Source organism: Kwoniella pini, chromosome 2 (genome assembly GCF_000512605.2).
Source record: "Kwoniella pini CBS 10737 chromosome 2, complete sequence".
NCBI lineage: Eukaryota > Fungi > Basidiomycota > Tremellomycetes > Tremellales > Cryptococcaceae > Kwoniella > Kwoniella pini.
This window is the reverse complement of record NC_091717.1, coordinates 1439811-1467679: the sequence shown is the minus strand read 5'-3', so window position 1 is coordinate 1467679 and position 27869 is coordinate 1439811. Positions and strand designations below refer to the sequence as shown.

General features: G+C 39.6%; 8 protein-coding genes across 8 annotated transcripts; 3 read left to right on the top strand and 5 right to left on the bottom strand.

Annotated features, from left to right (window-relative positions):
* Positions 1–752: 752 nt before the first annotated feature.
* On the bottom strand, positions 753–4090 carry I206_101878 (uncharacterized protein; the record flags this gene model as incomplete). Its single annotated transcript, XM_019158726.1, has 3 exons — positions 753–3245; positions 3335–3772; positions 3872–4090. The coding sequence occupies 3 exons, from the start codon at positions 4088–4090 to the stop codon at positions 753–755; spliced, it is 3150 nt and encodes a 1049-aa protein (XP_019008472.1).
* Positions 4091–4544: 454 nt separating this feature from the next.
* I206_101877 (uncharacterized protein) lies at positions 4545–8466 on the bottom strand (the record flags this gene model as incomplete). Its single annotated transcript, XM_019158727.1, has 7 exons — positions 4545–5378; positions 5435–7413; positions 7470–7584; positions 7643–7712; positions 7776–8096; positions 8180–8297; positions 8454–8466. The coding sequence occupies 7 exons, from the start codon at positions 8464–8466 to the stop codon at positions 4545–4547; spliced, it is 3450 nt and encodes a 1149-aa protein (XP_019008473.1).
* Positions 8467–9245: 779 nt separating this feature from the next.
* Positions 9246–13549, top strand: I206_101876 (uncharacterized protein; the record flags this gene model as incomplete). The annotated part of the gene is made up of 16 exons (XM_070202468.1): positions 9246–9493; positions 9547–9682; positions 9738–10003; positions 10076–10202; positions 10263–10748; positions 10798–10935; positions 10993–11083; positions 11145–11246; positions 11307–11629; positions 11734–11830; positions 11885–11985; positions 12050–12173; positions 12274–12777; positions 12870–12994; positions 13164–13346; positions 13436–13549. 16 exons carry the CDS (start codon positions 9246–9248, stop codon positions 13547–13549), a joined length of 3165 nt encoding a protein of 1054 aa, XP_070058569.1.
* A 282-nt stretch (positions 13550–13831) lies between these two features.
* I206_101875 (uncharacterized protein) lies at positions 13832–15998 on the bottom strand (the record flags this gene model as incomplete). The annotated part of the gene is made up of 5 exons (XM_019158729.1): positions 13832–14339; positions 14418–14707; positions 14806–15044; positions 15097–15202; positions 15306–15998. The coding sequence occupies 5 exons, from the start codon at positions 15996–15998 to the stop codon at positions 13832–13834; spliced, it is 1836 nt and encodes a 611-aa protein (XP_019008475.1).
* An 808-nt stretch (positions 15999–16806) lies between these two features.
* Positions 16807–19541, bottom strand: I206_101874 (uncharacterized protein; the record flags this gene model as incomplete). Its single annotated transcript, XM_019158730.1, has 3 exons — positions 16807–16973; positions 17056–18110; positions 18184–19541. The coding sequence occupies 3 exons, from the start codon at positions 19539–19541 to the stop codon at positions 16807–16809; spliced, it is 2580 nt and encodes an 859-aa protein (XP_019008476.1).
* A 2580-nt stretch (positions 19542–22121) lies between these two features.
* Positions 22122–23008, top strand: I206_101873 (uncharacterized protein; the record flags this gene model as incomplete). The annotated part of the gene is made up of 3 exons (XM_019158731.1): positions 22122–22468; positions 22532–22823; positions 22919–23008. The coding sequence occupies 3 exons, from the start codon at positions 22122–22124 to the stop codon at positions 23006–23008; spliced, it is 729 nt and encodes a 242-aa protein (XP_019008477.1).
* A 547-nt stretch (positions 23009–23555) lies between these two features.
* Positions 23556–24934, top strand: I206_101872 (uncharacterized protein; the record flags this gene model as incomplete). The annotated part of the gene is made up of 7 exons (XM_019158732.1): positions 23556–23730; positions 23809–23994; positions 24086–24120; positions 24207–24287; positions 24355–24459; positions 24526–24586; positions 24657–24934. 7 exons carry the CDS (start codon positions 23556–23558, stop codon positions 24932–24934), a joined length of 921 nt encoding a protein of 306 aa, XP_019008478.1.
* A 470-nt stretch (positions 24935–25404) lies between these two features.
* I206_101871 (uncharacterized protein) lies at positions 25405–27363 on the bottom strand (the record flags this gene model as incomplete). The annotated part of the gene is made up of 5 exons (XM_019158733.1): positions 25405–25933; positions 25997–26182; positions 26248–26770; positions 26896–26992; positions 27160–27363. The coding sequence occupies 5 exons, from the start codon at positions 27361–27363 to the stop codon at positions 25405–25407; spliced, it is 1539 nt and encodes a 512-aa protein (XP_019008479.1).
* Positions 27364–27869: the final 506 nt, after the last annotated feature.

The following is a 27869-nucleotide window of genomic DNA, read 5'->3' as shown; positions in this document are numbered from 1 at the left end:
CTTATTCCGGCTTATTTCTCATCTCTCACCTCTTATGACCACTATTTGGTACCCCTTGGATCTGCTTCCTCTAATTTCAACAGTTACCAGCTTCAGGTTTGGCTCAGCCAATCACTGTCACGGACCAAGTCATTCTATAGACTCAATTGACAGTATACCTTCACCGGCACTATGAAAATACCATTAGGAACCAAATTCACCAAAGAGTCGTAGCGTCAATGAGCTCAGATAATCAGGCTGGTGGATAGGTTCCGCGGAACAGATCTGCGATATACCGATTTGGGTGGAAAATTGGCAGGAGCGGTAAATGCACCTAGGACAATAAAAGTTATTCCATCTCGTATATCTCTCAGCGACTTGATCAAAGCCATTATAAATAAAATTTGATCAAACGTGCATTGGCTTCTTTCACTTTTTATTTATAGTTGATACAGTATTTACAGTATTTCTTTCCTTTTTCGTTCATTCGGCTTCTTTTACATTATCATGCTATGTCTTCTCATGTATGCATTATGCATCAAAATGTGCCATAAATTGAAAAAAAAAAACATTGTGATTGTCCTGCATGTTTATAATTATATACATTAAATTGGCCTAAACCTGAAAATCGTATAAAGTGTGATCTATATTTTGATACTAAACTGAACCAGGTATTATTCATTCATTAGTAATCCTTCTTAATTGTTATTTACAAAATTTTTTCCAATGCATTTGCATATAGAAAGCACAATTTGAATTTGTAAAGTTTCAAATTATTCATCAATAACTCCAATTCTAGCTTTGAACATTTCCTCTTTTAATTTAACAATTTTTTCCCAAGTTTTTTCTTCCCATTGATTATCTAAATCATCAATTTTTGATTTGATATTAAAATAACGTTTTCCATCTATTATTGTGTTTGAATTTGAATTTGAATTTGATTGTAAAGTAGGTGTTTTTGGATGACGAGGTGGTAATGCAGGAGGAAGAGGAGGAGGTTGAGAATTTGGTCTGCTACTACTACTACTGGAAGAAGAGGGATTAATAGGAAAGACTTGTTGTTGTAATGGAGATAAAGGGAATTTTTCATCTAAATTAATAGGTGTAAAAGGTTGTTCCTCTTCCTCTTCTTCTTCTTGTCCTCTAGTTTCTGATACTGTTTTGCTTTCATTCTCTTGTTCGGTTGGAATTATATCATTATCTTTCGATTCGTTTACATCTTTGATTGATATATCATTCTTCTCTTGCTCGACTACTTGTATGCCATTTTCATCATCTTGTTCATCTTCAGCTTTCCTTTGATCCAATTCATCTCTTAATTCTCTTAATATACTCAAATCATCTCCTTCCTCCGCATCTTCACCACCGGCTTTCTCTTTGACAGGTGTAGGAGGCGTACTATTGTTTGGACTATCGATAATAGGCGAATTTGCTCCACTACCATTAGCACTTAATTGAGATAATCTATTTCTAGCAGCTGCTCTACGTGGTATTGGAGGAGGTGCTTTTGTAGGACTATCAGTAGCTGAAGAAGGCGAATTCAATTTAACTGTACTTTCGCTGTCTTCATCTTCCTTTCTTGAAGTAGTATCTATAGGTAGCGGAGGATGAGGTGTAGCTTGTTCATCTCTTTTAATTTCTTCCTCTTCACTACTACCTTGCTCATGACCATCTTCCGAAGGTAAATCATTTTGACCACCTTTGGGTGTATGAAATCCAGTTTCATCAGTATTTGTGGAAAGAGGTATAGAGATATTCGATCCAGCTCTCGATAAACCAGGACGTTGCTCTTGATCTTCTCCTAATTCATTCTGTTTTCGCTCTTCTGGTTCATCGAGTGATAGTGGTTCTTGAATAACTGGTACATCCTTTTCCTCTGATTCTCCCTCAACCTCGATAAACGATTTCTTCTCATCTATATCTATAGCTTCACCTAATCCTAATCCACCATTACTAGCGTTATCACCTTTTTCAGCACCTAATGATCCGACTGATTCTCGTCTTTCAGGACCGGAACCAGGTGAAGTAGGTCCTGAACCAGATTTCCAACCTCTTGTCCAACTTCCAGTCGACTTATCAGAAAGTTTAAAACCTAGAGCCCATGATGATTTTTTACGTTGAGGTAGAGGAGGTGGTCTGACTTTGCTTTCCTCCGTATTCACTAGTGTCGATTGGGTTGGAGTAGGAGGTTCATCGTTCTTTACTCCTGTAATCGGTATTGGTTGTTCTATAGTTGTTGTTTCATTAGCAGGACCAGAACTTCCAGATAATCTGTTATTCTCTTTTGATTGGATTCCATCATCGCCATGCCATACTACATGTATAATTCCAGTTCTAACGAAATGCCAAAATTCACAAGTCGCTCTCATTCTTTCCAAACACCATCCAGTTCTACATAAAGGATACAATTTCGAATCTCCCTTTTCGGTACTAGAACCAGTTTGTATTTGCGATTTGGCGATTCTAAATACGTATACCGAACTTACGTTCCCACCTGAGCCAATAGCCGGTGAAGCTGCAGGAGAATGACTAGGTGATGGTACATTCGGTATTGAGGTTGGAACTGGAGTGGAAGAACTGGATGAAGTAGTTGAAGTAGAATTGAAGAATGGTTTCAAAGAGAACCTAGATCCAGTTGAACTTATGCCTCTTTGAGGATGTGCAGGTGGTGGACCAAATTGAGAACCACCTGGTGATTGTGGTACATGATGTGGAAATATACTTTTTCCACATAAACTACAACCTATATCTTGAATTGCCAAACTTGAATTATTCAAAAATGTTGATGTTGAAACAGGTTCAATTATTAGATCACCAGATAAAATAGCTTGAGAAACACTTCTACGAGATAACCAGCTTAAATCAGGAGCAACATCTAATCTAAGTGTAGGATCATTATCTTCAGCAATACTTCTATTTAAAAAAGGTTGAGTTAATAAATTCGTTATTAAAGGAGGTGGGAAAGTATTTTTAGACGTTTCTTTTAAAGGTCTTAATGATCTTAAATGAGTGATAAAACCTATGAATTCAGTATATGGTAAATGTGATGAAAGATATTTTCTGGTTATGGTTATCGTCGTGATTTCTGTAGATTTCTGAGAGGAAGAACCATTCAAATTTGAAGAAGATGATTGATGTGCATTTTGAAGATGTAATTGCATATCTCTTACTGCTGATTCAGCTGCAGCGAGATTTTCTTCAGTTAATTTTAATCTTGATTCAGCTTCTACTCTTGACATTCTTTCAGTAGCAACCATAGCATTTGCCTAAAAAAAATAATAATTAATTTTAGCATATAAGTACTTTTAATATATATGAGATTTTGATATAAATTGATAAGAAAAGATAAATTTACTTGATCAAATAATTTAGCAGTTAAATCATCAACTTCATTTTCAACTTCTCTTCTTTTTTCTTCTGCATTACCTCTTTTTCTTTCTTCTTCAACTAAACCTTGTGCTAATTTTTGCATTTCATCTTTAATTTGAGATCTTTCAACTAATAATCCTGTTTTCATACTTTCTTCCCAATTTTCTTTTTCTTTTTTTAATTCATTTGTTTTTAAATTTAATTTTTTATTTTCATTTATTAATTCATTTAATTCATCTTCTAAATCTGCTGATTTACTTATTGATGAAATTAATTTTTGATTTAATAAAATTGATTGATCTGAAATTAATGTTAATTGTGATCTTAATGAATTTATTAAAGATGTTGTTGGTGATTCTGGTTCATGTAATTTATCTACTTCTTGTGATTCTAATAAATCTTTAGGTAAGATAATAGGTGATGGCTAAGATCAAAAAAAAGAAAAAATCATCAAATCATTTAGCTAAAATAAAATATAACAGATACTTTATTTGAGCATAAATGCTAACCATCATCAACTCACCTTCTCTCGTTTTTTCCTTATATCTTTCTCTACCAGCTCGTCACCTTCTTCCGCCTTTTCATCACTTCCACCTGTATTGATATTCGGTTCATCTTCATCCGCCTTGATGGGTTGAATCGTCTCTGCTTCACCTCCCGCATTTGTTTGGCTGGATTCCGATCCTAGTGCCTCATCAATCTGCTCGTCCACCTTATCTGTCACTTGATTTTGCTCAGACATATCTGCTTGTCCTAGACTTCCCTCAAGCCGTGTTTTAGAGGCGAGGGATATGAATTATCACACTGACAGTAGTTTAATATGGGTAATAACGTTATTTTAATGTCATTGCGTTTGAGTATCTTAGTTGACTGACGATCAACACGTCGTCGCGTGGAAGTCACCTCTTTCACACGCGTGGCAATAATTGTATAAGTAAGTATCAATCATTTCATGTATGCAATCAGACGAGCTATCTAAAGTCCATGAAATGATGCATGGCATGTGAAAGGGGTGATACCTATTCACAATTGATCTCTACTACTTTGATACTGTATTAGTACTTGGTACTTTGTAATTACTTGAATGACCAAAAATGATAATCTATAGACACGTCCAAAAATGCTCTTTTATAAAGCTGCTAAATTAGATACAAAAAGCTGAATGAAATAATGAGAAAAGCCTATATATTCGATGCTTAGGCGGATCCAGGTTGGAAGACAACTCTCTCTTGCATGTTGATGAAGATATCGTCTGCAGGGTGTCGGTAAAGAGGTTGTTTGAGGAGTTTTTGATCAAGGTAGTGACCGACAAAACCGATTGATCTACCAAGAACGAAAAGACCGTTGAGAGTACCACTCTTGAGGTACTCAGCAGCTTCCTCTTCGGTGAAGGCACCTGATCCAGAAAGTAAATCACAGAATGAGGCGGCGATAGCTCCGTCGACGTTGAGGATAAGAGTGTTAGCCTTTTGGGTGGTAACATCCTCTACGGCAAGAGCGAAATCAAGAGTCTTGTGAGATGGGAAGTGTTTCTTGACGTAGTCAACAACCAAGGTGACTCGGAGATCAGGGTTGGTCTTGGATTTGATCTTGTGTCCGATACCAGGAATGAGCTTGTTGGCCTTTCTGTTTTGGTCGACAAACTCTCTTGGGGTGAGGCCGGAAGAAACACCTCGAGAGAATTCAGCGGCAGCACCGTCAAGAGCACCACCGAATCGGTCACCGATGGTCAAAAGACCAGCAACAAGGGAGGAGATAAGGTCTTTACCAGCTCGGGCAGTGATGATAGTGTTCATAGCACCAGAGACGGCAGGTCCGTGATCGGCTGTAAGTTGAAGAACCATTTCAATGAACTTGCAGGCGAAAGCTGGGAGTCGTCTCTTGAACCAAAGTAAAGAGATAACACCACCGATACCGAGCTCTTCCTTGAATACGTCGGAGATTCGCATACCAGCGTACATGAGCTCTTGACCTCGTTCATCGGAGATGGTGGAAATGAAGGCAGCTGGTTTTCGGATGAGACCGAGTTTCTATATGATCGTAAGTCAGTACGGGACATACAAGCGACGCATATGTCATTACTCACAGAAGCCCATTGGTAGTCCATAGGGATTGCAGGGGGTTCAATCTCAGCTCGAGGAGTGATTGTACCAGCTGAGACGAGTTTCTGGTAAGTAGCCTTGAGGACTTCAGGAAGATCTTCGAAGGTGTCGGGAACGATAAATCCAGCAGCTTTCATAGCTCTGTTCTTAGCATCGGCGGTTTCCAAATCGGAGTTGGCCATAGAACCAGCGTGACCGAATTGGACTTCGGAGGTGAACATCTTTGCACAAGTACCGATGGCCCAAGCGACGATAGGCTTCTTGATGATACCCTTGTTGACAGCCTCAATGACTCGGTATTCCTCGGTTCCACCAACTTCACCCAAAAGTAAGAGCAATTTGCATTCGGGGTCGGCCTCGTATCTGAGGAGATGGTCGATGAATGAAGTACCGGGGTATCGATCACCACCGATAGCGACACCCTCATAAACACCGTTGGTGGTATAAGAGAGAATGTTGTTCAATTCGTTGGACATACCACCAGATTTGGAGACGTAACCAACGGAACCAGGTCTATAAAGTTTACAGGCGATAAGGTTGTCCATCATACCACCAGTGTTACCGATTCTGAAACATCCGGGTTTGATACCACCGACAGTGGCGGGACCAATAATGATGACTTCCTTCTTGACGGCAAGGTGAAGAAGCTCTCTGGCGTGTCTTTCAGGTACACCTTCAGCAATGATACCGATAGATTTGATTTGGGGGTATGTAAGAATATCGAGAGTAGAAGCGTAGACGGATCGGGAAGATGAGAAGTTGACAACTACATCAACATCTGGGTGCTTCTTGATAGCCTCGCCAACGGAGGTATAGACTGGAAGAAGGGTTTCTTTGGTACCCCAGTAGAATTTTTGAATGTGGTGACCACCGAATGGGTAAATCATGGCGGCCACGGATGGTTTCTTTCGGCCACAGGAGAAGTCGAAATCAAGCATTCCTTGGATAGCTCTGGGTTGGAGACCGAAGACAAAAGATCGGGTGTGTTCATCGAAAGGCCTGAACCAAGGTCTGGAACCAAGTTTCTCGGTCTCGAATCTGATGATCTGGTCGTTTGGTTGTTCGCGAGAGCCATCAGCCTTAACGGAACCAACTGGCTCTTGAGCGGCGGATCCAGGAAGGGGAGCGGTGCCATTGGCGGCGGGGGAAGCTGGTGAAGAGGCGATAGGTGTAACATCTCGGGTAGCGGCGGAAGCAGGTCGTTGAATACCAAGAGCCATTGGTACGATGGCGGTGATGGGGGATTCGGGTCCGTAGACCTTCATGGGTACACCGATAGATTCACCACAAAGTCTCATAGCCTTGAGACCTTCTTGATAGTTGGGACCGGCTCTTCTAACCCAGATGGAGACCTTGTGTCGAAGGAGACCTTCCTTGAATTGCTTGAGGGCTCGGATGATACCCTTAAAGGTGGCAGCGACATCTGAGAAGTTGGCAGCACCACCACCGATGATGAGCACCTTGCCTTCAGGGTGAGGTTCACCTCGAACGATCAAGTCAATGATGGTCTTAGCATATTCGTAAGTTTGACCTTCGGTGGGGGCACCGGAGTATTCACCGTAGTTGGCGAGTTCGTGAGCGAAACCAGCAGCAGCGATAGCGTCCGAGTACACGACGGAAGCACCACCACCAGCAACCATAGTCCAGACTCGACCAGTTTGGTTGAGGACGGTAAGTTTGAGGGAAGCACCGGTGGAAGCATCGAGTTTTTGGATGTAAGCTTCTTCTTTGGTCAAATCTCGACCGAAAGGAGCTGGCCAGACCATGGGAGGTCCTCGATCAGCTTTGATTGAAGTTCCAGCGGATGGAGAGGCAGTGTCCCGAGCAACGGCCCATTTAGGTCCACAAAGGAAATCAGCGGTTTGATCGAGCTTGGCGGCCATATCGAGGTAGTGAATCTCGGAAGGTTTGCCTTCAGCGGTTGGGTCGAGGACAACGAGAGGGTTGATTTCAAGGTAGGCGACTATGAGGAGTGACTTGTCAGGATGAATTTTCTTTGACAGTAATGATTCCGCTCACAGTGCAAGTCAACGTAAACGGCGTAGAGTCTGATCAAGAAATCGGCAAGGACATCTTGTTTAGCGGGAGCAACGTGAGCTAGGAGGGTACTGATGAGATGTTCTCGAGATGGGAACTGCTTAAATTATCAGCGTGTCGTCTTTGACATTGGGGTCATGGACGAAGCCGCTTACCTCTTCACCGACCGGTAAGAGAAGTTTGAGAGCTTTAGCATCAACATCCCCGACATCGACACCACCCTCGCTATAAAATCATCCCGTCAGCTCAGTCATGTTCTTCGCGAGGCGAGATGTGGAGCAGACTTACTGGGTGAACAAGATCCAGTCACCTTCCCTTGTAGAGTTGATACAGACGTAGTATTCGGTGTCGGCAGGGTGAGGGCAGAAAGGTTCAATAATGAAGGTGTTAAGGGTACCGGTTGTTGACTCGACAGTTACTGGTTTACCAGCTTTCTCCTCGATCCAAGCACCAGTCTCTTCCCAACCTTTGTTCAGACAAAGAAGACCAGCCTTTCCTCTTCGTTTGATAAGTTGATCTGGCTTTCCGACGAGCTTAGATGAGAAAACCCATTCTGGAAGTCCTTGTCCTGGTTTGATAGGGGGGGAGAGTTGCTTGGTGACGGGATCCCTGTGAACGTCCATGTTAGCGGTCCAAATATGTCTCCGCACGAGAGTATGGCTGAGCATGATTGAGGTAGAGAAGAAACTTACCATTCTACTTGAGCTACTTGAGCAGCGGAGAGGGAAGATTCAGTCTTGGTGGGGATAGGGGTAGGGGATCTGTTAAGCCAGTAGGAAACGAGCTGCTTGGCATCGAATTCTCGAATAGCTGCGGATGTACACTCAAGTCAGCTCCCTGCTATACTGGCAGTAGGGGGAGCATGCATTAAAGCGTGCAGCGGATCCAGTATCGGTGCGTAAAATCCAAACTTCTGCAAGGGTCCGAGCGATTTCGGCCGGTCAGAGAAAGAATTTCTGAACTCACCTTTGGTAGACATGATGAAAAAGACAGAAAGAGAGTTGTGAAATTAGATTTATAGAGCTGTATATCCGTGAGAGGGATTTAATGGAGAGCAGACAGCAAGGGATACAAAAACACAGAAATTAGCATGTTATTCTTCGGCTCAATATTCGCTATAGTTTCGGCTACCGACAACTCACGATGTTTTTGCGAAAGACCTTTTGTTAGGAAGTGAAGAAGAAGAGAAAACGAGAAGAGAAGAAACGAAAGAGAAAAGGTATAGGGATGATCACTAAAGCTGTAAAAAGCTGAAGAAGAGAAAGGAGAAGAGGATGGATGAGAGAATGTTGGATTGAAATATAGCGAGTCCTCGGTAGGTGGTCAATGGTACGAGTATAGGACATAGCGCGTGGTTTTGATAATTAGATAGATATTTTATTTTCCCCATGAATTGATTCCCTGACGTGTATAACGTGTCATTTGTTACAGTTTACTCATATCTCCCCAAAATCAACTTTTTATCAATAAATATCTCAGGGTAGATTAACAATTTCTCATCAAGGCGGCGCACTCCACATTTTGAACATACCCAACAAAACGGAAACAAGATCCCCATATTCTCATATGATATCAATTTAAAGACGAATTGATTTTATGTGATTTTATCCCATCTATTATGTTAACATCGCGTGTCATGATAAGTGGAGGTTGAGTATTGTTCGAAGTTGTCAATAAACCCAATCCAGAGTAATATAAAGCTATAAGATATAACATCTGTTAAAGTCAAGTCATAGCTATACCCCACCAGCCAGCGAGATGACAGGTCCGTCTCTGATCAGCTCGGCGGAACAGTCGATGGCTGACATACCAATCGACCCGAGCCTATTAGCAGAGGACGCTGCAGCGGAACAACAATTCGAAGCTGAACAAGATGATGCACAATCAGAAGATGAAGCTCAAAGCGAATTGAATGAATATATATACTCCGATGTCGAAAATGATTTCGAGGACCAACCTGAAGCTGGACCTTCTCAGTCGGATGATGTGGATGATGCCGTATTTGAGTAAGCGCATTCTCTTTTCTCGGTCTAGTATACCGTGTTGACACGTAGGGTAGTCGATTAGCAGGATACGTATCTCGAGCGCAGATATCAGGAGAAACTGGTGATCTAGGAGGAAGGGATTTTCAGAGAGAAATAGCATTAGCGGATGCAGAAGAATTACCTTCGTCTTCTCGTCGTAAATTACCAAAAGTAAGCCTACCTCTTCATCTGTTTGAGCGTTAAAGGTATTAACGAATTGAATCAGCCAAAACGAATACACAAACCAAGTCATGAAGTGACCCGTCTAATGGGTCAAGCGAACTTTCAATTTGTTGAAGAGCAATACCAAGAAGCTATCGAACTATATTTAGAGGTTCTACGGCATGATCCGTATATGAGTGCTGCTTGGGCTTCTTTAGCTACTTGTTACGATGATACGGGAGATAGAGAAAAGGCTAGGCAGATGAGGTTTTTGGGTGCTCATATCGATAATGACGAGAGCGCATGGAGAGAGCTGGCTTATGAATTCAAGTAAGTCGTTCGCGCTATCCTGTGTGTCATGAGTGAAGCCCCAAAAGGATCTAACAAATCGATGGGTGATAGGGAAACAGGTGAAAAAGAAGATCAATTTGTTTACTGTCTTCGAAAAGCTCTAAAGTTTAACCCATCAGCCACAGACTTGCTATTCGAGCTGGGTATAATATATATCGCACAACGTCAAAAGACTAGAGTATGTGACTTCTCGCCACAATCCTGTGACCGCATCATGCAATTGACTATCCACCCATAGGCAAGCAACGTATTCAGACAACTGATCAAGAATGAGACATTTGCTCATGATTTCGATGTCATAATGGAATTCCATCAAATCATGATCGAAATGAATCAACGTTCGTATATAGTACAAACTATGCGAGAAGCTTTCGATTGGCATCTGAAAGTGTTCAATCCACCGATATTTGAATCTAATTTAGGTATATGTACGATGAGTATAGAAAGAATAATTGAGATGGTTGATGATTTTCTGGTGTTAGACGATTTGGATCAAGCTTTGGAAATCGCTAGAAAAGGGCAAAGATGGTTACAAGGACGAAAAGCTCAAAGGAACTGGGATAATTTCGACAAAGATGATAGAGAATATGATCCACCTGGAACATCCAGACTGAACTCTGAAACGAAAGAAATGGAAGAAAACGAAGGTTTTGAAATGAATGTTCAGCTAAGACATCGTCTAGCTCTCGTCAGACTTCGTTTAGGAGATATTGAAGAGGCTATGGTAATTTTTCATCCTGCCTGTAATGCGATTCAGCTAATGAATCCCCTAGATACACGTCAACGAAATACTTAATCTAGATGTTCTGCAATATCATCCACTCTTTGTGGCTTTAGCTGAAGCGTTAATGAAGTGCGAATTGTGGGAAAAGGCTTTGGATTGTTATGCTAGCATACAAGAATGCGAAGAGGTGAGTGTATCGATGCTGGATCCGGTGTTTATTAAGCTGATATGGCTATTCACATAGTTACCGGACAGTACGGAAGAAGTGTACAACGTTGGTATCTGTCATCATCATTTGAAAGACTTGCATCAAGCGGAAGAGGCTCTGAAATGGGGTGAGCTGCCTCTTCGCCTTGTCTATAAGAATCAGTCGTCAGCTGATCATCGTTTCCATAGTCGTTGATAATTCACCTGACAACATCAATGCTCGATTGCGTTTGGCCAATGTACTAGAAGATATGGGGCGGAAAGCAGAAGCCCTTGAATTGGTATCAGATAGTATGTCTACCTGACTTCCCTCTTGTATTATCGTTGCCTTAGACTGACGCGAGCGAACAGTCATCAGGACTCGAGCACATAGGGAGAAAGATCGATATTCCATGCGTCGCCCATCAGAATATCCCTTAGAAGAAGAAGAAGAAGAACAGCCAACCCCCTCAGATTCATACACAAAGGCAGAGAAAGCTGCAAAGAAGAAATTGACCAAGAGAATATTGGAAGATCAGATGAGATCTCAAATGCAAAATCTGTGGAAAGACGTGCAAGATGCTGAGAAGGGTATTGAGGAAGGTGATATTGGTGCTCTTGATAGGTTTATTAGTGCAGCAGGTACGATGATCGAAAATTATAGGATGAATCGAGGAAACTTTTCGAAATCTAGAGTGAGTTGTTGCTCACTATCTCTTCTTCGTTGCGAGGAAAATGTCAATTGCCGATAGGTTCAAGTCAAACAGCTTTCTGATACTGACATCCTATTTGGTATTAGGGGGTCGTACGAATCATCAAATCACGCAAACAAAGGAGAAACGATGTTGATACTCAAGCTAGGGAGATGCAAGATCGTTTGGAAAGGATGCTAGGTTGTGAGTTTGATCAATCATCGGACTGTAACAAGGTACTGACAATGTTCGAAATAGTTGAGGACGACGCACCCGCTGAAGGACCCACGCATGTAACGTTTAGAAGGACTGAATTCTATGGTTTGAATTATGAGGAGTGGCTTACGCTTACAGTCAAAGTGAGCGCTATCAACCGTCATCTCGTCACTTGCGGCTGAAATCTGATACTCTCGACCACCTTAGTACTGCTGCGTGCTCATGGTGAAGAGCGAAGAAGATATAGCTATGGATATTCTGGAACATGTAATCTGGTCTGGTTTGTTCCATAACAGACGATGCGAGATTGCTTTAAGGTTGACCATGATTGGTAAGTGTCGGTAGTCTCATGTTACATTGCTGTCTTGAACGCGTCAAAGTATAGATATGGTCTAAACGATCAACTTGCTAATCTGCGTTCTTATTTGTAGCATGCGGTATGAGACTACGAGCTTACGATAAAATAACCGAAAATTGCAAGAGATTATCTCAAATGCAACAGTTTGATCCTTCACCTATTCTTCTAATGCTGAATACAATATCCACTGGTGGTATAAAAGCATTAAACGCATGGGGTACAGCTTCCGTTCAACATTTCATAAGTAGAGAAATGAGAACTTATCATGAAGTAATAACAGATTTAACTACTTTATCTATATCAAAAGATACGCAAGAATCAAATAATAACGGTGAAAGCTCAACTTCAGTATCGAGAATACATTATAATGCACCAAATGAAAGATGGGCAATAAATAAAAATACAAAATTTGATGAAGATAATGAATTAGATGAAAATCTAAACGAAGAAGAAGAAGAATTAGGAGAAGGTGATGAAAAGAAATACAAACCTGATTTACCAAAATGTGATAGTCCTTATTGGTATACACTTCATGGACAAGAAATGGTAACTAATAAAAGTTATCAAAGTGCTTTGTGTGAGTCTATAGTATTTATTCTCAAATTTTTGATCGTTCTATATACATAAATAGAAAATGCTGAACTTTTTTTTTTGTCCGAAATCTGTTAGTCTACCTTTTTAGAGCATATGAAATTGATCAATATAATCCATTTATTTGTTTACTTATTGCTCAATCATTTTTCGGAAGAGCAATGAATAGACAAAGTGATAATAGGAATTATCAAATTGCACAAGTGAGTCGAGTATATCTTTTTGATCCCATCTTCCTCCTTCATGTTCATTTATCTTCTTCTTTCTCCTTAGTTTCCAGTTATCTTCTTCTTTCTATCAACTCCTTTACTTCTCTTTCTCCGCTATATCATAAACTGAGAATCTTTATTAACATTTGACGACTCAAATTAGGGAATGGCATTTTTAACTCGATATCGAAAATTATCATCTCCAGATCCAATAATTCAAGAAGAAGTTGAATATAATTATGGTAGATCATTTCATGGTATAGGTATAAATCATTTAGCTATAAATCATTATGAAAAAGTTTTAAATAGTATTGAAAAAAGAATGAATCAAAGTATGAATTCTAATGTAAGTTTTTTTTTAAAAAAACTTTTTCTAACATTATAACAAAAAATTGAAATCTTTAAACTGATAAAATTTATCTTTTAATTTTGAAGATTATAAGAGAACGTTCATTAGCTTTTCAATCTGCACATAATTTAATTTTATTATATTCAACTTCTGGTAATTTTAATTTAGTTAAAGAAAAATCAAAATGGTTATCTATATAAATCAGATGTAAAAAAAATTATTAGTTGTATATTTTGATATTACTTTTTATAATTAATTGTTGTAATTTATATGTAAAAATTTATGAAATGTGTTATATATAAATAATTTTCTTCAAAAAACAACAGACAATAACGTATAATTCATGTATAAAATTCATGATATCAAATAAATAATTAAATCGTATATGTAACATTAAGTAATATCAATAAATATCTCAATTGTTTCGATATCTCATCAAATCAATTATCTCTTACCACCTCAAAACCTAAGCTACAGACACACTACTTTCTACCTTGTTGTCTATGATCATCACTACTAAAACTTAAAACACTTTCATTTCCAAGTTGATTACCTAATCCACTTTGATTATAATTACTATAAGTTGAAGTTCCACCACCTAAATTATTTCTTATACTTGAATTATCATTTTCAAAAAATCTTGGATTTAAAGAATTTTCAGATCCAGATCTAATATGATCAAAACTTGTTCTTGGATTATTTGGATCATATAAAGAAATACCTCTTGTTGAAACATTTGTTGCAGATCCAGATCTTGATCTTGAAACTAATCCAGTATTAGAATTATATCCTGTAGAATTTGTTGTTGATAATCTTGAAGTTGGATTTGTAATTGGTGGTGCTAATCCAGTTGAATTTCCTGTACTTAAATTTATAGAAGATCCTCTTCTTGATCCTCCAGATGTAGAATCATATTCATTTGGTAAATAAATTGAAGATCTATTTAAAGCTGCTGCTGCAACGTTTGGACCATATTGAGCAGCAATTTGACTAAAAAAAGATTTAAACGAAAAAAAAAATTATATTAGCATTTTTCAAAAAGCAATTCATTACAAATTAAAAATTCACCTAGCATATTCATCCATAATGACGGCCATACTTCCTAAATCTAATCTATATCTTTTAGGTGTAAGACCTTTTCCGAATCGATATGTTATATGATTTGAACAAAGAAGACTTGCAACAATGATAAGGATGTGTGCAGGAACTAAGCCAAAGGAACAGGCTACCCAGATACTCAAGACATGTCGTTCGAGATGAAGGTATTTCGCTTTACATCCTGGTAAATTAGATCGAGAGTAACAAAGAGGTGAAACTGTAGCTTCGACGAAGGGTGAGAAGTATCCACAGCATCGCAGCTATGTCAGAGGATAAGGATCAGTCTCTCTTCAAAATCTGATCTCAAACACTATAACAGCCGAAAACCCCAGCAAAGAACAAGATTAGGACTACTCACAGCATCTTGGATTCTTAATCTACCCTGCGATCCCAAATTTCGACTCCATTGACTATTGATCTTACCCTCTAGATTGAAGGTCTTTTGCTTGTATGTCATATATCCAGGAGTAACCATTAAAGCCAGACATATCCAAAGTAGTAAAGTGTATACAGCTAAGAACGCTCGATTATTGAGCAAAATACCAGCATAGCCTATAAGGGAGGTCAGGACAATCATTGCTGCTGCTACTGTTGAGACTGTATACCAACATCAGCTCTAGAACGCACCAGCCGAATAGTATCAGCTCACTGATAAGTTCCGTTCTATTTCCAACTCGAATAACATCGGATTGATAGAATACGTTAAGCCATACCAGAATAGCTGAAATCAAAGCGGTCAAACCGTATGCTATGAGCTGTACAAGAGTATCAACTTAATTAGCCGGCACTCATTATAAATATGAATCTCACACAAATTTCGGGTAATTAGAAGTGGAAGAGGGCAAATGAAACACTTACAATAGTATTAGCAACAAAAAGTACCCATTTAAATCTATTCCATCTCAATTTTGGTTTTTTCTTTTTTAAACCACCTTTTCCAATTTGAAAAACAACACCTTCATCATCATCAACTGTACCTAAAGTACCCATTCTTTGTGCATTTTTTGCAAATGCATCTCTACCTCCACCTTGTTTTGCTTTTTTATGATTATTATTATTATTATTATTATTTAATCTATTTCCAGGTGAATGAAGTTTTGTAAATTTTGCAGGAACATAATTTAAAGATAAACTACTTTGTCTATTTTTACCATTAGAATCTAATTTTTCATTATTATTATTAGTTGGTAAAAAAGAATTAGAAGATCTTCTTGAAGATAATGGAGAATCTTTATCAGGTATAAAAGGTGCAATTGGTGGAATTAAATCATCATCATTTCTATAATTTACATATTGTTGTTGTTGTTCATTTAAATTTCCATGTAAATTTGATGAAGACATTCCTTCTGATAAAGTTGGTGATCCTGATCTTGTATTATTATTATTATGATTACTATATGAAAATGAATTTGATGAAGTAGGTGAATTAGGATTTAATAAATTTGATTCTTTTGAAAATCTTCTAAATCTATCAACACCAGATCCAGGAATTGGTAATTTAGATGTTAAATTTGATAATTTAGATTTTTTTTTATTTGAATCGTATGACATTATTTATTTGATCTTATAAATATCAATTTTTGAATGATATTGCTATCGATAATTTTTGGAGCAAAGTGTTTAAATTCGTTGTTGTTGTTTCCCGTGAAATGATCGCGCCCTTCTCTCGCTTCTTTAACGGTATCCCGTGAAACCTGTTGATCGTCCTTCAAAGTCGTGAAGTTATGATACAAAGTTGGTCTATTCATATACCTATACGGAAAGCGTGGAAAGTAGAAGAAGTAGAACTACAATAAAAAGTCAGTGAGAATAATGAATACACGTTAACAATTCAACAACAAAGTAACCCAAGTGAAAATCACAAACTCAACCAAGTGCTGTGCAATCGATTTCCTTACGCGTGAATGCGCAGGGATTTATTTCCTCTCTTATAATAGGCGGAGGATACCGCCAAAACCTTGTTAGTGGCATTCCCCATTGTCATACTGCGTCATAGTTCAGCCACGCCAATGTATTCGTGAATTCCATAGAAAGATGCATTGGGCTCAGCCGTATATCACAAGATGCAGAACCAGACAAGAACAAGGAGTTGGAGCACTCTAGAGGGTCATAAATAATCAAAGACAGCAAGAGACATACAAGTCAAGGCAAAAGGTATTTCGCAAGCAAAAATATTATATGAGAGAGATATCCAACAATCCGCATTGAAACCAAGAAACACAAACAGAACTTGACAGAGTTATAATAGGCAAAACACAGGAATGAGAAAGAAAAAAAAATCGTTAACAGGGCATGTCGTTATTAATGTGATTCCTCCATTATATTTTCGTTAATTTTCGTGATTTTGAAACAAAGTTGATTATGCGCAACAGCCATATCCATTTTTAGCCTTTTCCAAATCGGCTTTTCCATCTTTAGGATCTGTTAGCATGACACTATTCTTCTTTCGTAATACCCTTTCACGTTCAATCTTATCTTTCTTTTGAACTAAAAGCGAAGTGATCGAAATGAACAAAGCTTCCACGCCTAATAAGAAACATATTCTTTTGTGAGCTCATCACGTCCTTCCGAGGTTGGAGCCGGACATTCCTCGCGCATTGTAACTCACCCTGTCCTGATAGGGCACTACATTCGCCTAATCTGATACCTTCTACCTCAACTCCCCAAAGGCCATCTTCACTTTCATCAAGTGTATGCGTCCCATTACGTATCGGTTCGTCGCCATATAATCTTGGATCTCTACCTAAGCTTCCACCTCTACTTCTCATACCGGTCCCATTACTAGTCCTTCTGAAATCGGATCCAGTAGAAGCAGAAAGGGGAGTAAGTAATTCACCAGATTGTTTCTTCTTTATTCCTTCTCCAAATTCACCAAGCGTTTCTGCTGCTCCTGGGCCTTGACCCATTTTCCACGATTTTGAAGACCAATCTTCACTCCTCCTTCTATCTGCTCTGGCTACTCCATTTTCGAATGAACTGAAAAGAGGAGTACTTTCTATTCTGGTCCTATTATGAGGGGAATCAGTCGAAGAATGAACGGATCGGGCAGCCGAATTATCCGTAGATAGTCTAGGAGAAGTTGGAGCTTCAGCCAATTGAGCCAATGAGGAAGCTGCTCCTGAGAGACTCGTTGTTCTATTTAAGCCCAAAGCTCCGGAGATCGAGAATCGACTACTTCGACTGGATCGATGACCCATCACTGCGGCAGGTGTTATAGATGGTCTGACAGGATCGGTAAAAGTTGCTGAAGTGGGTTTAGTAGGCGATTGCAGAGTTGGAAAGGCGAGTTTGTTTGGTGACGTGGGAGACAGGAATCTAACCGAAGGTGGGGATGATGAAGTCTTGACTTTGGCTAGAGTCGGTTTGTTAGCAGCGGGTCGACTTGTTGGGAATGGGACAGGTTGACGATGTGTGTCGACCGATCTTGGAGGAGGAACTGGCGGAGTTGACTGATTAAGCGACGACAAAGCACCATGCGAATGCGATCTGGAGGGTGGATCACTAGCAGGTGTGTTATTGGCATGTCCATACAGAGAAATGTCCCGAGATGTCGAAGTCGATGATCTGAACAACGATCGAGGCGGAGGTGAAAGTAGGATTGTAGGTTCTGGAGCCGGCGGGGGTTTGAGCCATGTTTCTATCGTAGATCTGGCCTCCTCGAGCCTTCATAGAGAAAAAGGACGATCAGCTTGATCGCTTGATCTGTTTCAGATGGATCGATGAAATCATAACTCACGTCACAACCCTATCTCGACTCAGATCAATCTTTGCTCCGACGACGAAAATGACCGTTTCCTTGGGTACAGTTCTACCAAGTTCATCTAACCAACTTCTTACATCCTCAAAACTCCGCCTATCCGCAATATCGTACACAAGCACACAGACATGCGCACCGCGGTAGTAAATCGGCGCCATCGATCTGAAACGCTCTTGACCAGCTGTATCCCAAATTTGTAATTTGACTCTTGCTCCATCATGTACCAATTTTCGCGTATGTAGACTCGATCCTATAGTCGCTGGTGCTGGAGTTTTGGAGAAATTCCTAGTTGTATATCTCAAAATTAAAGATGTTTTCCCTACACCTTGAGAACCTAGCAGGACCACTTTCGCTTCTAAGCCATCTGGTCCACCTAGATCTGGAGGAGCCATCTCGCTATTACTCGCAGACAGACTGATGAACCCTGTCCGGGAAGGGTTCACAGCACTTGCATCAGTTGGATGTCGGGACAGAGCTGGAGATCCTATCGGTCCATGAGATGTATTTCGAGGTATAGGGGGTATATGATTTCGTAATTTAGCTCTAGAGTCTGCACTCCTACTTTCGGACATCCTGACTGATTGCGGAGCGGGATAAGCAGTTTGACTTCTCCGTGGTCGGGGCGGTGGACCCATTGATTTCGGTCTCGATGTGGAAGACCTATTCTCGCCAGCAACTTTGGCAGGAGCCGTTTGTGGTACACCTTCGCTACCACTCTTCGACCTGATTCTAGCCGGAGGAGTTTCTACAGCTGACACGGTGGAGCTGGAGGAATCGACGGAGATGAGTGGGACTCTTCTGGGGGTAGTAACGCTATCTTGATCGGAAGAGCTGACAAAACCGTAATCTGAGTTAAGAACATGCAGTCGAGGGTGGTTCTCCATGATGCTAATCTCGTATTGCCTGTCATCGTCTGCTGGCGGAGCAAGCTTGATCATCATGGTCGGACTGAGTAATTTACTCGACGGAGGTGAAGCGTCAGGTGTAGGCGGTAAAGGTGCTTGGATTTGAGGTATAAGATCAGGTGTCATCGCTGGTAAGCTGATCGGCGGGCCTTTCGGAGCTGGGGGAGCCGATATCGAGCCCAAGAGGTGAGAAGCCATATCGGTAGGAGGGGGTGGACCGAGAGCGGAGAAGGAGTGAGGAGTAGGATAGGGCGAAGTATGTCGATATTGGAAAACCGGGAATGGTACAACGCGGGAAGGTGACTCTAGACCCAATGTAGGGGATGGTAGAGGAGGAGGCAGTTCAGCATGAGCCGATACAGAACCTGAAGGAATATACAGTTCTGTATCGGAGAACGGTTGATGAGGTAACGGCGAAGCTACCACACTCATATTGTCCAAATCGCAATCTTATTGGTATATGTCGAACGGAATCTGGAATGAGCTGATACGCTAGAGGCGGTGAGCGAAATTTCTGTTCTTTTTCTTCTTGTTTGACCTAAATTAGTTCGGCTCGAGCGTTCCAAGTTGGTTGATGATCTACAATCATAGGATATCGATCTGTGCATAAGAGCTGTTCCCCAAAGACGAGGATGGTAGCATATAAGTGCAGGGCAGTGATCGAAGGGCGCGCTCGATCAGCGCCGATTCTTAGTATTATGAGAGCACGTTAGGATATTTGAAGCTGAGGCAGAGTGACGGGGATAAACTCACTCTTGAAACCAATTCCTGAAGGTCACGGACCCCTTTTGTCAATTTCCAGTGGGACTGAACGTAAACAAGTAGGTATGGGTAACTTTGGGAAGATGAAGTATGTGATGTACGTCGAGTTGGTCGACGAGTTCAACCTCAGGTATGTCGGTGAATATGAGGGAAAGGGGAAATTTGAGTCGGATAGAGAAAAGGAGTGATCTTACTGACCCTATTACGCGGACAAAGGATAAGTTGATCGTTAAGATGTCAGCAGTTTTGTTTTAGATCAAAGCTGATCATTCGGTAATAAGGCACAAGCGATAAAGTGGGGAAAGAAGGGTTGAGGGATTTGAGTGGATTTGAGTGGATTGAAACAGCGGCGAGCGTCATGGGATATCGAGTACCCCGTCTGGCCAAATGCCAACGCAAGGAAAGAAATCTTGGACAGAATGAAACACTCACGGTGGTTATTTTCCGCGGGTGTTCCTGTTATGAAGCCTAAAACGATGCCTTTGACGTACCCAGAAAGAGGGGTGAGAATGATTGAGTATATATTGTTAACAATCTTTCCTTGTCGTCCTAAATGATGTCGTTATTATCGTTCCGATCCTGGATAATATTGATGTTAGATAGGTAGAAGGGTTGATTGTGGCTCCTTTGGGTGTAGAGTATGGTAGATGTTACCAATAAAGGGGCACGTTGCTGATTATAATGCTAAATTTGTTGAAATGAGAAGCTTGAATTGACCAAACGGTGTCTTCTTTGTGAGATGGGATACTCTATTATTATTCTAAGCTTCTATTGATCTATACTAAGATGAGTCTGAACCCAGCGTGTTTCCAGGCGAGGTGGGGTAGAGATGCTAGTATGATGTAGGTGGCGAGTGTAGGAAAATTTTCCCCTTCTCTTACTCCTACTACTCCGGCTTTTGGTGTTTGATGACGATCTTTCAAAAGCCTCTTTGTACTTGAGTGACTTTGATCTTGAGAATATACACAAGGTTGCTAAATAAATTCCCTAGCTAATTTCAAGTACTCTGCAAATCTACTCCTTGACCTGCTCTTGAGAACGCAACAAAAGAAGAAAGAAAGCTTGTTCCTCTTCTGCTTATTGTTTATATGATTTTGATGAACGATTCATCATTTAAAGATAGAACCACTCTAAGTTTGAACCAAATAACAAAAAGGGTACCTTTGATCTTGATGGCTTGAATGATTTGTCCGACGCTAAATAAAAAGAACCGTGCGAATGTGTATGACAAAGCCAGCTTTGATAATCTTACACAGCAAAATGTGAACTTTTGATTGATCTTACTTAAAAGGTTGAACGTGTTTTTGAAATTATCCTTTATGTGATTAATGAAGAAGACGTTTTCTAAACGAATATTATCCTGATGATAATAATATGTTAAGAATGGCTGATTGAGTTTCGTGAACAGACTTTCGGTAAAAGAATGCGGGGTTGATTTTACAGGGATTGAAATTTGTTGTTGTTGTTGTTGTTGTTTTATTGAAATTCAGTCGCGTCTTAATCTCTTCTTTGACACTTACAAACCAGATACTATTACTATGATAATTTACAATATAACTTTCAATATTGACGAAAAGTACAGATCAATGATAGTGATATCCTCTTTCTCAAATCACTTGTGCTTCAAAATGCACAGTTGATGAAGAAGAGTCTAAAGAAGGGCTTGTCAGGGATATTTTCTTTTGATGATTTGTTTTGAATAAACAATATCAAGGCACGTCCGACCGTTTCATCAGGGAATTAAAGTTATTTTATTCCGCAACTTGGAGTGGACATCGCCGAGAGTAAAATCTATAATCTCAAAACTGTGAAGTGTGGCTAAAATACGGGAACCTCAAAGCGGGAAGTAGACTCATATTCCCTTAAGCCCAAGTGTAGTAGGGTACTAAGCAAAGCATAAGAATGCAAGGTCAAATTTAGATACAAGATTTAGACAAAATAGTAAAAGAAAGAAAATATCAGATCTTTTCGTATGCACCTTTATAGTATTAGGAGAATTTATCAATTATGATTAAGGAGAAATCTCGGTGAAATCGTGAAGATCATCTGATTGGAGCCCCATATTTAGCATGACGCTTACCGAGAAGATGACTAATTAAAGGATGTGGATAGCTCACTTCTATTATATATAGTAAAGCCCAACGATGTATAGTCACTCACCTTTCATTTGTCAGTCCAAAATATCTATATATAATCCTGAAGGCGTCAGAAAAACCATCTTGGTTCGACACATAGCAAAACAAGAAAAAGATGTCATCTACAAGAAGAATAGCAGTAATTATAGGTGCTGGACCAGGTTTAGCAACATCAATTGCTAAACAATTATCTTCAACACATTCATTGGTATTACTTTCAAGATCATTACCTAATTCTTTATCAAAATTAAATTTACCTTCAACTATTCCTAAAGAAAATATATTAGCTTTATCTTCTGATGGTTCAGCTACTTCTTTGAAAAAAGCATTTGAAGATTTGAAAAAACATTGGCCAAATGGTAAAGTTGATATAGGAATTTATAATGTTAATCAATCATTCGGTTTGAGAGATTTCTTAGATAGTGATGAAAGTCAATTAAGAGCTGGACTTGAAAGTGGTGTGTGAGTTAAGCTTATTTCACTAAGCATTCGTGATTTTAAGAATGCTAAATTTCATATACTCAGTGTTGGAGGATGGAATTTTTCTCAATCTATTATTCCCCTTTTCTTATCTAATGAACCGGATGAAATTACAGGTGCTAGAGGTGTACTTTTATTTACAGGAGCCACAATGTCTTTGAGAGGGGGTGCAAAATTCTCTTCTCTTGCACCGGGAATGTTCGCTAGACGATCATTATCTCAATCGTTGGCTCGAGAATTTGGTCCAAAAGGTATTCACGTAGGACATATAATTTTAGATGGAATTATTGAAACTGATCGTGTCAAGGAAATGATGGGTGAAGATAAAGATCACTCAGTGAGTTGTTTGTCAAGTTTTGCTTATCCTTGTCCCATTCTCACCTGAATTGAATTTGATCGATCTATGCTGACTTTTACTGATGACTTTTTTAGCGACTCAATCCTGATCATATTGCTCAAACGTATTTGTCAATGATTAATCAGCCTAGAACTGCATGGACTCAAGAATTAGATATCAGGTGAGTAATTGCTTGTACGATGTGCAAACTGGACAAAACACTCAAGTCTGTCTAACTAGTAATCCTATCTAAATCTAGAAACGAGTCTTGGAGATAGGCGAATGGTCGGGATATCGTGACATTCATTAGGTTGAACTGTGTTACAGGTGTGATGTATAGCAAAACCCTTTTCTATCGAATGCACATGTATCAGAAGTCCTTGTTCCAAGCTGCACATAGATAGTTATTAATCAATCTGCGGATAAAATGCTGTAGACATCGATCATGTAATCGGGTGACGATTTAACCGAGATCGAAGATCAATGTTACGAGTAAAAGTAGCCTCGTTCCTGAATGACGCATACACACGTACATGTTGATGATTTTTGATCAGACTAAACTATCATGTAATGAGGAATGTGAGATGATTGATTATATTTCAATCATTATATATAAGATTTATCATATACCTTGTCATTTATACCTATTCATATAGATTTACAAAAAAGAGAATATACACCTGCCACGTTTCTCATTTCATAACGATCCGACTTTGACTAATTCTTGTAACGATGTCAACTTTCAATCCTCTTCCTCTATTAAGTCCACATTTACCTACATTATTAATATCAACAATCTTCTTCTACTGTATACAAATTGCTTCACATAAAATAACACCTAAAATATTTAAAAAATATGAAGAATTTGATAAAAGAACTAAAATAGGTTGGGCAAGTCATACAGTATGTAAGTAATGGATTTCTCTTTTTATAAATTCTGAAATTATTCACTAACCCAACTAAATTTGGGTATCTAAATCAATAGCTATGGTTCATGCAATTTTAGTTATACCTTTATCAATTAAATGTTTATCTTCAACTTTATTAAAAGAAGATCCTATATTTGGTTATGATTCTTTTGTAGGACATGTATTTGCTTTTAGTTCTGGTTATTTTCTTTGGGATACTTTAGATTCTATATTTAATTCAACAATTGGATTTGTAATTCATGGTAAGTTATTTCTTATTATTATTATTATCAATAAAACAAAATTGTATTAAAAAATAATAAATTAATTTTCGAAATTCATTTTTTCTTTTAGGTGCTGCATGTTTAGCAGTTTTCATATTTTCATTTGTGAATTAATAACTTTTATTTCTAATTGAATTTTTATCAAAAAAAGTGTATTATAAATTAATATTAAATTTTTTTACTTTTTTCAGAGACCTTTTTTAGCTGGTTTCGGTGCACCTTTTTTACTTTGGGAATTATCAACTCCTTTATTAAATATTCATTGGTTCATGGTAAATTTTTAAATTCTCTTTTATTATTATCCTAAAAATAATATAAAAGTTAATTTTTACGGTTTAGGATAAAGCAGGTTTATCAACTAAATATCCTACTTTTTTTCTTATAAATGCTTTAATGTTCATGTTAACTTTCTTTTTAGCTAGAATTGTTTATGGAGGTGCAAATGTAAGTTTGAAATCAATTTATCAGAGAATGAGGTTAATATTTATCGTTTTAATTTTTTTTGAAAAGAGTTTAATATTTTTCAAAACTATGTGGATTGAACGAAATCGTATACCATTACATTTACATAGTAAGTTCTTATTAGATATAGAACTCCTTTTTCTTTAAGTATTTTTTTGATTGATCAATTCCCAATTTAGTCATATATTGTTCAGGTAATTTAGCTTTAAATGCTTTAAATTGGTTATGGTTTTCAAAAATGTTACAAAAAATGTTACTTAGATTACAAGGTGATAAAAAACCTATTAAACCAATTCTTCAAGTTAAAAAAGGAGAAGGAGAAAAAGAACCTTTACTTGAAAAATCGAATGACAATAATGCCATTAATGAAGAAGAAGAAGAAGAAGAAGGTAGTTTAACTTTACCTGCTAATCCACCTAGTCCAATAATTGAAAAAAGAGATCATGAAGAATTATAACGATCCTTTTTATTTAATCATACACCTTTTCGATAACAACTCTGGTCCACAACTTTTAAAACTATTTTTGGTGCTCTGTTTTAGATGTTTATAGAATAGTAGATGTCCACAAACATATGTAATAAATGTGCATGAACAAATGAGATTTACCATACAAATAATGAATGTTGCTATCCCGACCACACCATGCGATCAATGTGGACCCTCCTCACACCGTGACTAGATACTATACATGCTCATTGACTTCTTCAAATATCCTACATGACTAAGCTAAAAAGTATGAAAACGAAATGAATGAAATTCTTTGATGCTTACACTAAATCCGATCAAACAAAGATGCAGAGAAAGGTTATCTGAAATATGCTAGATCTGGGTATACGGGTAATCTTGTCCTCCATTCTGCTCCATACGACTTCTATCCTTATTGGGTGTCCTCAAAGCCATCGCACATAGCGTAGTGGGCAACACGCTTATTTATGGGTGGTAGCGTTGTTGTAAGCCAACAGGTTAGGTGAACCAGTTGGGAGATCGGTCAATTTACCAGCAGAAGCGAGACCAACAAGAGCCTTCTTCAATTTAGCTGGAGTGAGAGTGTTGTCCTTTGATGGGACTGGAGCAACAGCGGCCGCCTCGGGAGTAGGTAAAACGGCTTGAGCGAGTTTAGGTAACAAAGAGTAGGCTTTACCGTAGATACCGGTAGCGAGGGAAGCGGCTCCAACATCGGCGGCAAGGAGGTTGAAAGTCTCGGTACCGTGGATGGATACAAGGTAAGCCAAAAGACCACAGATGTGAGGGGAAGCCATTGAGGTACCAGAGATGGTGTTGGTGGTTTGGTTTCCGCCAATCCAGGTTGAGAAGATGTTCAATCCAGGAGCGAAAATGTCAACACATTTACCGTGGTTTGAGAAGTAGGCTCGTTCGTCACCTAAAGTGGAAGCACCGACGGTGACAGCTTTTTCAGCTGCAGCTGGGGAGTAGTTACAAGCGTCTTTGTTGTCACTATTACCGATAACGGCTAGTCAGTGGTTGGCAGTCTTGCAGGACGATTTTGATGAAACTTACTTTCCGGCAGCAACGGCGAAATGGAGACCAGCTTCGACAGCGGCGTTAACGGCATCATCGAGAGATTTGGCTTTACCACCACCTAGAGACATGTTGGCGACTGATCCCTTGTGCTTGGTCTTTCCAGTAGCAGCGAGTTCCTTAGCAGCGTCGGCAGCTTCAGCAGCAGCGGCTTCAGCGGCCCATCTACATATCACAACCATGATCAGCGTCTTTACAAACGATTCCATCAAATAGGCGAATGGACTCACAAAACACCAGCAACAACATCAGACATGGAACCAGATCCATTAGAACCTAATACCTTGACGGCAACCAATTTGGCGTTCTTGGCAACACCGTATTTTCTGGAAGCAACAGTACCGGCACAGTGGGTACCATGACCGTTTCCATCCTTGTCCACATCGTTTTTAGGAATGGTTTTACCCCATTTGGCTCTGCCTTCGAATTCGACGTGGTCAACGTTGATACCGGTATCAACGATGTAAGCGGTAACACCATCTCCACCGTGAGCATCGTAGTGGTATTCAGTGAAAGTAGACAATCGTAATTCGTTTCTGTGAGAGATTCTAGCCAAACCCCATGGTGCACCTTTTTCGGTTGTTACGCTGTCGGAAGCGATCTCGTCAACGAAATTTGGAGCGGAAGCTGAGTCAAGCCAGTCATCGACACCTTGAGCGATATCTTGAGTTCTCATGATTTGATCTCGCTCAACGTAATCTACTTCGGGGGAGGATCGAATGGTGTTCAAGGTGTTGGTGGAGAATTTACCGGCTATTGGAGAGGAGATTAGCTGATAGGGCTTGGCAGGAAACGCAGACAAAGGGAAAAATAGGAGATCGGGCAGATCAGGGAGTGTGACAGAGTGGATAATTCATGGAAAAGGTAGCACAACTCACCATAACCGAAAAATCCGTTATCGTTGGTGGGTGGTTGGTAAACATGCTTGACACCACCGGTCTCTACTTCGCCATCAGCGGAGAAGGTGTAAAGCGGCTATATGGTAACATGATCAGCTACGATCGGTGCGGAATGTATAGACCTGCTTTCATGTAGTCAGGGGAATATGTAGATGTGCTGGAGGACTACCGTCGAGGTCCTCTTCGCACCCTGGCGTGTGTGTATGAAGTTGAATGATAAGGAAGATAGGGCTGATAACTCACATCGTTGGCGTGGTGTTGCTCGATACCAGTCATGTGAAGAGCGATTTGGGTAGCATCAACTCCCTTCTTGAACACGACGATATAAGCATCATCGATATGTTCACCATTCTCGGATAGAGGAGCTAAAGTTCCATCTTGGGAAGTGGTGATTGGGGTGGCAAGTGCCAAGGGCAATAGAAGAGCTGAGGCTAATTCGAATCGCATCCTGTGCGAGTTCTATTGTATGCTAGATATAGAAGAAAGAAAGAAAGAGGAGACGTGATACAACGATGAAGAGATGATGATATGTATACGCTTGATGCGATGAAAGTGATGAATGGGGGGATATGAAGTAGAAAGGAAGAGATGGGATGTCGTCTGATAGGATGATAGGTGATGATGTGCTATCTATCTAATACTCATACTGACACCCGATCAGCCCGGTATCTCTTTCCCTATTGCCTATTTGGGTCACCCACTCAAGATATCATACAATGACGCAGCGTCGCTCAAATCCGGATGTGGCAATACCCGAAACGGTAATCTACGACGAATGTTTACATAACTTGAAACGGCCGAATCTTCCGCTTACCCTTTAATTAGGAGCCCCGTTTTAAAGTGTGCACTGACCTCCACTTTACACGTCCATCTGCTATCAAAATGGGTTTTCACAAAACATAAGTAAAGCAAGCTGCAAAGCGAGTCAAAGATGCTATGAAAGAGAGAAGGCC